This window comes from Otolemur garnettii, unplaced genomic scaffold (assembly GCF_000181295.1).
Source record: "Otolemur garnettii isolate 467f Iridium unplaced genomic scaffold, OtoGar3 scaffold00149, whole genome shotgun sequence".
In the NCBI taxonomy this organism is placed as follows: Eukaryota; Metazoa; Chordata; class Mammalia; order Primates; family Galagidae; genus Otolemur; species Otolemur garnettii.
The window spans coordinates 831,586-843,505 of record NW_003852544.1 but is presented as its reverse complement, the minus strand read 5'-3'; the positions used below and the strand labels follow the sequence as shown (position 1 = coordinate 843,505).

The 11,920-nt window shown below is 40.6% G+C and overlaps 1 protein-coding gene across 1 annotated transcript in view; it reads right to left on the bottom strand.

Annotated features, from left to right (window-relative positions):
- The window catches only part of TECPR2 (tectonin beta-propeller repeat containing 2), a 131,709-nt gene that overhangs the window by 78,133 nt on the left and 41,656 nt on the right, over nt 1-11,920 (bottom strand). Inside the window, exons 5-6 of the mRNA XM_023518870.1 lie at nt 6,811-7,123; nt 283-415 (exon numbers count right to left, since the gene is read on the bottom strand). Of these exons, the coding sequence (XP_023374638.1) occupies nt 283-415; nt 6,811-7,123 (446 nt within the window). The remainder of the gene's footprint in view (nt 1-282; nt 416-6,810; nt 7,124-11,920) is intronic.

The window sequence follows — 11,920 nt, the reverse complement described above, 5'->3', positions numbered from 1 at the left end:
GCCGGTTGAGCTATAGGCGCCGAGCCAAGACCCCATCTTTAAAATTAGCTGGACATTGTGGTGGGTGCCTGTAGTCCTAGCTACTTAGGAGGCTGAGGCAAAAGAATCACTTAAGCCCAAGAGTTTGAGGTTGCTGTGAGCTATGACACCACAGCACTCTACCAAGGGCAACAAAGAAAGACTCTATCTCCAAAAAAAGGAGGGGGTAGTTTTACAAATTAAAACTTGCGCTTACATACAACAGAGTGCAATATTCCCATCACATACATAATGAATACAAACCTATTGATGTGAGTCCTTCAGGCCTGCTTGAAATTCTTATAATGTTCCTATCTCCCTTTAAGAAAAATATTTCATTTTCTGTGCAGGAAACAGACACAATATCACCTGCTCCTTCCAAACCAGCAATTGTGGCCTGTCAAAAAACAAAACCACAAAACCAGACAATAGTAATAATTTAAAGCATAAAAAAGATATATAAGAATCCCAATAAGCCAAAGGATAATTGCACTATGTTACAACAACCTTCTGAAAATTCTTAGAGTAAATCAATCAAGTGAGTAGGAGTCTGAGAGACTCCCTTGCAGGGTGGGACCTCTGCTGTCTACAGCCCACCTGTCACCTCTGTCCTCATCCCTGCTTCAAGTTTACAAGCCAATCCCAATACTAATCCTCCATGCTCATGTGTCTGGGGTGTGCTTTTCTCTGGGCTTGAATTCCTTTCCTCTACCTGTTCACTGAGGAGTTCCACTTAGAGCCATATATCATTTCCTTGAGAAGCAGTCCCTGATAAGCTCATCCTCTTGGCAATGCCCAGGGCTCCCCAGTAGCTCATAGCACTTTTTCCAAATCTCCATTTGGCACATCACTCCTGGGCACATCTAGGCACATCTAGATTCCCCTACTATGTACTCCTGTGGGAAAGAATAGAGTGCACTGCAACTCATTATTTTTGAATGAATAATAAAAGTGGGGAGGATTCCATCAGCATCCTATAAGAGCAGATGGCAACAAAACAAAAGGCATCCTGACCTGACACTGACTTAAAGACAGTTCTTGAGTTTCAGTCAATAGCACAAATAAGAGAATAGTTTAATGGAGACGATAAAGAGTATCTAAGGTCATTGCTAATTTTTTTCTTTTTTTGAGACAGAGTCTCAAGCTATCACCCTGTGTATAGTGCTGTGGCATCACAGCTCATAGCAACCTCAAACTCTTGGGCTTAAGTGATTCTCTTGCCTCAGACTCCCAAGTAGCTGGGACTACAGGTCCCCACCATAATACCCAGCTATTTTGTTGTTGTTGTTGCAATTGTCATTGTTGTTTTAGCTGGCCCAGGCTGGGTTTGAACCTGCCAGCTTTGGTGTATGTGGCCAGTGTCCTACTCACTGAGCTATGAGTGCCACCATCATTGCTATTTTTTTAAAAAAGTCTGATCAACAGCTGGAAACATGAGATTAATTTCTGAAAGCTGTCAATCACACTGCCCAGGGACAGTCCAGACTCTGATGGTGACTGGCAATGTCTGGTCATAAACAGTCCCCCTGTCTCCATTTCACTGCCTATAAAATGAACTTAATTATACCTGCTGAGTAAAGCATCAAATAAATGTTCAGATGAAAGAAGTGATAGGCAATTACAAAGTAGCATGATGCCACTAATTAATAAGCACATACAAGTTCAACAAGTACCTAGAGAAAAAAGAAAAGTTCTCTGTAACTGAGGAAAGAGTACAAATGTCCTCCAAAATATCCCTCATAAAAGAAACAAACTCAGGGCTAAAAGGCACTTCAGTAATTCCCTAATCCAATACTCCCCACACCCTTACCCTGTTTTATAGATAAGGAAACCAATTTCAGGCAGATGAGAGTCCTAGTTAAGGCAGAACTAAGCTAGAAGAATCTAGTCTGGTTCTGCTCTATTATGTCACTTTTCTTTCTACCAAAGCAGTACTACTAGGCATGGCTGACAATAGTAATTAAGAAGGCTTCAATGAAATGCATATAAATTTCTTTTCTGCTGACATATGCCAAATAAGAAAATCCTTTACTTCCTATAGTCAGTCTCTCTTACAAAAGAAAAGGGTATTTGTCAGAGGCCCACTGAACTCAAGAAGACAAGCAAGATGGGGCCTGGTCAAGAGTCTGAAGCTGAGGAGCGGGGAGGGAGAGGCAGGGAGATTATTTTAAAAAGAGCAAAAGCTATCAACAACCACAGAAACCATCTTATGGAACTGGAAAAGGAAGAACAATCTAATTCCAAACCCAGCAGAAGAAAAGAAATAACCTAAATTAAATCAAAGGTTAATGAAATTGAAAACAAAAGAATCATTCAAAAAATTAATGAAACAAAAAGTTGGATTTTTTAAAAAATAAAATTGACAAACCTTTGGTCGGATTAACTAGAAACAGAAAAGTAAAATGTTTAATAACCTCAATCAGAAATGATAAAGAGAAAATAACAACAGATGCCACAGAGATACAAGAGATCATCTCTGAGTACTACAAGAAACTTTATGCCCAGAAATGTGACAATGTGGGAGGAAATTGATCTATACCTGGAATCACACCCTCTCCCTAGACTTAACCAAGAAGAAATAGATCTCCTGGACAGACCAATTTCAAACACTGAGATCAAAGAAACAATAAAAAATCTCCCAACAAAAAAAATGCCCTGGTCCAGATGGCTTCACACCAGAATTCCATTAAACCTTCAAAGAAGAGCTTATACTCATACTGCAGAAATTATTCCAAAAAACTGATAAGGAAAGAATCTTCCTCCATATGTTTATGAAGCAAACATCACCCTGATACCAAAACCAGGAAAAGACCCAACTAAAAAGGAGAACTTCAGACCAATTTTACAAATGACTACAGATGCAAAATTCTCAATAAACTCCTAGCCAATAGATTAGCACTTCACAATAAAAAAAATCATACATCACAATCTAGTAGGTTTCATCCCAGGGATGCACGACTGGTTTAACATATGCAAATCCATAAATGTAATTCACTGTATCAACAGAAGCAAAAACAAAGACCATATGATCCTCTCAATAGATGCAGAAAAACCACTGGATAAAATTCAGCATCGTTTTCTAATTAGAACACTTAAGAATATAGGCATAGGTGGCACATTTCTTTTCTTTTCTTTTTAGAGACAGAGTCTTACTTTACCACCCTCAGTAGAGTGCCACGGATTCACGCAGCTCACAGCAACCTCCAACTCCTGGGCTTAGGCCATTCTCTTGCCTCAGCCTTCCGAGTAGCTGGAACTACAGACACCCACCACAATGCCCAGCTATTTTTTTTTCCATTGCAGTTTGGCCAGGGCTGGGTTTGAACCTGTCACCCTCGGTATATGGGGCCGGCACCTTACCCACTAAGCCACAGGCACCGCCTGGTGGCATATTTCTTAAACTGATCAAAGCCATCTATGACAAACCCACAGCTAATATTACACTGGATGGAATAAAACTGAAAGTTTTTTCACTTTGAACTGGAACCAGACAAGGTTGTCTTCTATTGCCACCACTATTCAACATAATACTGGAAGTTCTAGCCAATACAATTAGGAAAGAAAAGGAAATAAAGGGCATCTAAATGGGGGAAGAGAAGGTTAAACTCTCTCTCTTTGCCTTAGACTCTTAGTATAATCTTATACTTAGAGAACCCCAAAGACTCAACCACAAGACTCCTTGGAAGTAATCAAAAAACATAGTAATATCTCAGGATATAAAATCAAGGTCCACAAATCAGTAGCCTTTTTATATGCCAATAACAGCCAGGTTGAGAAGCTAATCAAGGACACAATTCCCCTCACAGTAGCTTCAATTAAAAAAAAAGAAAAGAAAAGAAATACCTAGGAATATATCTAAGAAAAAAGGGGAAGGACCTATATAAAGAAAATTACAAGACACTAAGAAAAGAGCAGAAGATATTAACAAATGGAAGAACATACCAGGCTCATGGCCAGGAATAATCAACATTGTTAAAATGTCTATGCTTTCCAAAGCAATCTATAGATTCAATGCAATCCCCATTAAAATACCAACATCATACTTTCAAGATTTGGAAAAAATAATTCTTCGTTTTGTATAGAACCAGAAAAAATACCCCGTATAGCCAAGACAATTCTTAGTAATAAAAATAAAGCCAGGGGCATCACACCGAACTTTAGGCCATACTATAGGGCCAAAGTAGTCAAAATAGCATGATAGCAGCACAAAAATAGAGACATAGACATTTGGAACCAAACAGAAAACCATGAGATGAAACTAACATCTTACAACCACCTGATCTTTGATAAACCAAACAAGAACATACAATGGGAAAAAGAATCCCTATTAAATAAATGATGTTGGGAGAACTGGATAACCACATGTAAAGGACTGAAACTGTACCCGCATCTCTCACCACTTATAAAAATTGATTCAAGATGGATTAAATACTTAAATCTAAAGCATGAAACATTAAAAATCCTTGAAGAAAGTGTGGGGAAAACACTTGAAGATATCAGCCAGGGGAAAGATTTTATGAAGAAGACTTCCATAGCAATTGCAACAACAACAAAAACAAACAAATGGGACTTGATTAAACTGAAAAGCTTCTGTACAGCTAAGGAGACAATAACCAAAGCAAACAGACAACCTTCAGAATGTGAAAAGGTATTTGCATATTATCAACCGGACAAAAACTTGATAACTAGGATCTATAGAGAACTCAAATTGATCAACAAAAAAAGAGTCAACAATCCCATATATCATGGGGCAAGAGACACGAACAGAACCTTCTCTAAGGAAAACAGATGAATGGCTAACAAACATATGAAAAAAATGCTCATCCTCCCTAATGACCAGAGAAATACAAATCAAAACTACCCTGAGATAACACCTACCCCCAGTGAGAATGGCCACATCACAAAGTCACAAAACTGCAGATGCTGGCGTGGGTATGGAGAGAAAGAAACACTTTTACACTACTGGTGGGACTGCAAAACTAATACAACCTTTTGGGAAGGAAGTATGGAGAATCCTCAAAGAACTCAAATTAGACCTCCCATTTGATCCTGGGCATTAACCTGAGGGAAAAAAATCCTGTTACCATAAGGACATTTGCACTAGACTTTTCTTTTCTTTTTTTTTGAGACAGAGTCTCGCTTTGTCGCCCTTGGTAGAGTGCTGTGGTGTCACAGCTCACAACAACCTCCAGCTCTTGGGCTAAGGTGATTCTCTTGCCTCAGCCTCCCAAGTAGCTGGGACTACAGGTGCCCACCACAATGCACAGTGCCTGGCTATTTTTTGGTTGTAGTTTGGCCAGGGCCAGGTTCAAAACCACCACCCTAGGTATATGGGGCCGGCGCCCTACTCACTGAACCACAGGCGCCACCCTACACTAGACTTTCTATCACAGCTCAATTTACAATCACCCAAATGTAGAAACAACCTAAATGCCCACCAACCCAAGAATGGATTAACAAGCTGGGGTATATGTATACCAGAGAATACTATTTAGCCATTGAAAGAGATGGAGACTTTACATCTTTTGTATTACCATGATTGAGGTGGAACGCATTCTTCTTAGTAAAGCATCACAAGAATGGAGAAGCAAGAAGCCAATTTACTCAATTCTTTTTTTTTTTTTTTGAGACAGAGTCTCACTTTGTCACCCTCAGTACAGTGCTGTGCCATCACAGCTCACAGCAACCTCAAACTCTTGGGCTCAAGCGATTCTCCTGCCTCCGCCTCCGAAGTAGTTGGGACTACAGGCACCCTCCACAATGCCTGGCTATTTTTTGTTGACGTTGTTGTAGTTGTCATTGTTGTTTGGCAACCCCGGGCCGGTTCGAACCCACCAGCCCTGGTATATGTGGCCGATGTCCTAACTGCTGAGCTACAGGTGCCGAGCCCAATTTACTCAATTCTAATATGAAGGTAGTACATGATCTAATACAAGGTGGGGAGTAGGTGAATGAGGGAGCAGGGAAAAGGGAGGAGCGCTGGGGGGAGGGGTCATGGTGTATGGCACACCTCTTGGGGGCAGGACACAATTATAAGAGGGACTTTACCTAACAAAGGAAATCAATCAAATCTAATTCTTTGTACCCTCAATGAATCCCAAACAATTAAAAAAAAAAAAAGAGCAAAAGCTCTGCTCTTGAGATAAGGAGAAACTGAAATTGAATGGCCTTGTATTATGTCTCCAGATCTGAGCTAAGTATAGTGGTGGGCACTGATAGCCCCAGCTGCTTGGGAGTCTGAGGTGGGAGGATCTCTTGAGCCCAGGACTTTGAGTCCAGCCTCGGCAACACAGCAATCCCCTATATCTTAGAAATAAATAAATAAAGTTCCTAAATCCTTCTCTAATGGTAATCTGCTATCATCCTGATTTAAGCAGAAACTGTTGCATACCATTACATAATGATGCTGGAAACTTGCCCAACATATGTCATCAAGTAAAAGCAAAAGAAAAAAGGCAAAATGATATAGCCCCATAAAGGTAAGAATAGTCAGAAACATATGACCTCCCAAAAAATAGAAAAGAAAAAAAGAGGATACAAATAGATTATAAAGAACACAAAATTTCTTGGCAACAGATAGGACTGTGAATAACAAAATATAATTATTTCTTCATATCTACAAAAATTACGAAATCTTCATTTTAGTTCTCTGACTGGCCCAAAGGAACAAGTAAAGCATTAGAATCAAAACTGCTCCTTTTATTATTCTGAGAGCTCTGAAGCAGGACAGTTTGTAGATAAACATTTTCTTGCCTACACAAACAAAGGATGTGGTACAATCCCTTTGCTTACCTGGTTGATGGTGTCTAGAAGATAGATACTATATTCATTCCAGCTCAATACCCAGCCTTCTTGAAAGAAACAGGAAACCAGCCCCAGGTGCTTCTCAGGTAAGGTGCAACCTCCCCTGTCCGAGGATTCCAAACGCGGGTACAGTTCAAAAGGCTTGACTCCTCCAGCAAATACATCTTTTAAGATAAATGTGGCTTGAACAGTTCCATGTACATCAGCCTTCCATAGTCGGAGCCCAGGCCGTGATGCGTACAAGGTTAGATCACTTTGCTTACAGAGTCCTGGTATAAAACAAGCACCAAATTTCCCAGTACTAAAATTAGAAGAAAGAAAGAAAGAAAGAAAGAGACGTGGACTGATTTAAAGTAATACAGTTGTTAACTCCAATATTAACTATAATAATTTTTTGGTTAAACCTAGGAATTAATTTTTCCTCTTTTCTACTATTTGATTTCTTGATACTTAAACCCCACTGTCATCACTGTACCCAGAGGCCCTTCCTCACACACCTTCACAAGTATATGGCCCAGTGAGCACAGGCTCTGGTTCCATGAGGACCATTCACTGTGTACCCGTAGCAACATGCTACATCTGGGATTTTATTGCCACTCTCCTGGGTAATCCTCAGGGGCAAGCATGGGGGCAAGTACAGTCACGTGCTGCCTATAGATGTTTTTGGTCAAGGACAAACTGCATATACATGTACAATGGTGCTGCCATAATCTCCTAATACCGTTATTTTTACTGTAGCTTTTCTATTTTTAGATACACAAATACTTACCATTGTGCTACACCTGCCTACAGTATTCAGTATGCTGTGCAGGTTGACAGCCTGGGAGCACACAGCCTAGGTGTGTAGGAGGCTCTACTACTTAGGTTTGAGCAAATCCACTCTGTTGAGTTCACACAATGGTGAAATTACCTCATGATGCATTTCTCAGAACGTATCCTGGTCATTAAGGTGCATGACTATATTACAACTTCCATTTTAGAGCAGAGGAGACTGAGGAAGGTGGTGATAAATCCAGGTCTGTCCATTGTCTCCCTGCTCTGAAGTGCTATTCCTGCTGACATTTGATTGCTGTGCTCACTCCAGTGTTCACTCCAGTATCCTGATAGAATGAGCTTCATGTCTAGAGTCACAGCAACCCATCTATTTTGTTGGCCATTCAGAATTTCTTTAAAACCATCAAAGTTTCTGATTTCCCTTCTAGTTCCCAAGTTTGATTTTTTTTCTTTTTTAAATTATGAAATATCTGACACAAGCAAAAGAATGTTATAGAGAGATTCAGGCTCATTTAAAATTGGGATATGTTCTGAGAAATGTGTCATTAGACAATTTCATCCTTCTGTGAACACCACAAACCCGGATGGTAGAGCCTACTACATATCTAGGTTGTATGGTACAGTCTATTGCTCTTTGGCTACAAACCTGTATATAGCATGTAACCGTACTGAGTACTGTAGCCAACTGTACACAGTAGGAGGCATTTGTGTATCTAAACATGTTTTAATATAAAAAAGGTAATGACGCATGGTGCTGTAACATTACAATAGCAACAGAAATTTTTCAGCTCCCGTATAATCTCATGGGACTATTGTATATGTGGCCCACTGTTGACTGAAATGTAGTCATATAGTGCATTACTATGTATATATAACTATGAAGCCTAATAATAAAATGGACACTTAGGAACCCATTCCCCTATACAACTCAGGAAATTCCTATTCCTATGCAACTTAGAAAATAAATCATGAGCCACTCCACTGATGCTCTCTCATGCTTTCAGTATTTCTATTCTTCTCTTCCAGCCCCACATATGACTACCGGATTGAATTTTTCATTCATCATTCCCTTATTTTTATGGATAGCTAATGTACATATCTATGTATCCCTAAACATTATATAACAGTATTGTTTATCTTTCATTTTCATAAAAAAGTATGATGCTAACTGTATACTTTTGCAACTCAGTTTTTTTTCATTTAACATTATGTTTCTAGGGCCAGGAGCAGTGGCTCCCGCCTGTAATCTTAGCACTTGGGAGGCTGAGGTGGGTAGACTGCCTGAACTCACAGGCTGGAGACCTACCTGAGCCAGAGAGAGATGCTATCTCTAAAAAAAGTAGCTGGGCATGTGGCAGGCACCTGTAGTTCCAGCTACTTGGGAGGCTGAGGCAAGAGAATTGCTTGAGCCCAAGAGTTACAGGTTGCTGTGAGCGATGATGCAAGAGTGCTCTACTGAGGGTGACAAAATGAGACTCCGTCTCAAAAAGGAAAAAAAAACCATTGTTTCTAAGATTCATCCTTGTTGATAAAAGGAACTATAGTGCTTGTTCATTTTCAACGTTCTGTAGCACAGTAAGTGGTCCTTCCTTAACATTGTCCATAAGTTCTTAGAAAATGACTGAGCCAAGCACAGTGGCTCACACCCGTAATCCTAGCACTTTGGGAGGCCGAGGTGGGTAGACTGCCCTGAGCTCACAGGTTTGAGACCAGCTGGAGCAAGAGTGAGACGCCATCTCTAAAAAAATAGCCGGGCATTGTGGCAGGTGCCTGTAGTCTCAGCTACTTGGGAGGCTGATTCAAGAGAATCTCTTGAGCCCAAGAGTTTGAGGTTGCTGTGAGCTATGATGTCATAGCACTCTACCAAGGGCAATAAAGTGAGATTCTTGTCTCAAAAAAAAAAAAAAAAAGATAAAGAAAAACAATCCAAAGCAGGAACATGGATAACATCATTTCCTTCAATGTTGTTTCATTATAATATAGATGGGGAAGAAAATTATTTTCATCCTATGTCATTTCACTTAAAGTCAGTTTACAAGAACGTATTGACAACATTAAGACTTATCATACTCCACAATTTATTCATTCTTTGTGAATAGATATTTGAATTGTTACTTTCTAAAAGTATTTTGAACTATAGTGTAAATGAGCATTGTTGCACATATCTCCGAGGACCATGGACTACTGGAATCAGGCTAGCCAGCAAGAGGTGAGTGGGGGTGGGGTGGGGCCAGTGAGCAAATCTTCATCTGTATTTACAGCCACCCCCATCACTCATATATCAGCATCTGAGCTTCGCCTCCTGTCAGGTCAGCAACAGCATTAGATTCTCATAGGAACATGAACCCTACTATAAACTACACATGTGAGGGATCTAAGTTATACACTCATTATGAGAATCTAATACCTGATGATCTGAGGTGGAGCTGAGGTGCTAATACTAGTGCTGGGATTATCTAGTTCAGGGGTCCTCAAAGTTTTTAAACAGGGGGCCAGTTCACTGTCCCTCAGACCGTTGGAGGGCTAGACTGTGGGCCCTGGGACAAGTCGGCTGCTAAGCAGGACAGGCAGCAGCGGCAAAAACATCCTGCGGGCTGGATAAATGTCCTAGGCGGGCTGTATATGGCCAGCGGGCTGTAGTTTGAGGACGCCTGATCTAGTTGAAGGAAAACAAGCTCAGGGCTCCCACTGATTCTGTATTATAGAGAGTTTTATAATTATTTCATAATATATTACAATGTAATAATAATAGGAATAAAGTAAACAATAAATATCATGTGCTTGAATCATCCCCAAAGCACCCCCAACCTCTATGGAACAGGGACCCTGGTGCCAAATAGGTTGAAGACAGAATAGAGTTGTTGGGTTGCTGGGAACATATTCAAGTTTAGAAGACAAATTCAAACTTTTTCCTAATGTGATTATATCAATCTATACTCCCATACACAACCTGAGATCTCTTTATTTAACATCTTTTTTTTTTTTTTTTTGAGAAAGAGCCTCAAGCTATGCCCCTGGGTAGAGTGCCGTGGCATCACAGCTCACAGCAACCTCCAACTCCTGAGCTTAGGCAACACTCCTGCCTCAGCCTCCCAAGTAGCTAGGAATACAGGCGCCTAACACAACACCCAGCTATTTTTTTAAAGAGGGGGTCTCGCTGGTGTCAAACCTGTGAGCTCAGGGAAATCCACATGCCTTGGCCTCCCAGAGTGCTAAGATTACAGGCATGAGCCAACGTGCCTAGCCCCTTTATTTAACATCTTTGCAAACTATCAGACTTCTACCAGAGTTCAAATTTAAGAGTTTGAGTTCAAACCTAAGCTTTGTTGGTTTTCTCTTCCAAATATTTCTCAGACTGTAAACAGTAGAAAGAGTACTGACTTTAGAGGGATGCCTGGCTTAACCTCCAGCTTTGACATTTAACAGGTGTGCGATATATGTAGTTACTTAACCTTTCTAGATGTTAGTTTCCTAATCTATAAACCTGCCATAATAACTCCTACCTAAAAGGCAGAAGTGAAGTACAAAAAGCAAAGCCTGTAACAGCATAAGCCCCCACAAACACTCAACTACCCTGAATAAGACTGCAGGCAGTTTCACCTATGTTACCATTACATGCTTGACACAATGTGTGTTGTGCCTCTTTTCTAACTCTCCCTGCACACCTAACTCTTCCAAGGACCACCCCGGGAGCTCACCCCACACAGTCATGCACACAGTTATCTGGAGCGTTTCTTTGCATGTCAGCATCTTACTAGCTCTCTGTGGCACCTCAGTAACTAAATCCCTCTACATAGGGTCAAAGGAGAGTATCATTTATCAAGTTCAGCTTTTTTTTTTTTCTTGAGACAAAGTCTCACTATGTCGCCCTCAGTAGTGTCATGGTGTCACAGCTCACGGCAACCTCAAACTCTTGGGCTTAAGCAATTCTCTTACCTCAGTCTCACAAGTAGCTGGGACTACAGGCACCCACCACAACGCCTGGCTATTTTTTCTTTTTGGCTGCAGTTGTCATTGTTGTTTAGCAGGTCCGGGCTGGGCTCAAACCCACCAGCCTCAGTGGATGCAGCCAGCGCCCTACTCACTGAGCCTCAAATTCAGCTTTGAACAAAGACCATCAGGTCTAACCAAGAATGTTTTGACTTTGTAGATATTTCATGGACAACTGTATAATCAGCATTGTGTTTGATTACTGCCTTTGGTGGATTTGTCCTAGAGAAGTCCAAGGTAAAGGAATTGTAGCAAGGCAGCCCATAATCTCTTCTTCCTCCCTTTCATGTCAAATCAATTTCTTTTGGGGATCCAATTTTTTTTTTTTTTTTTT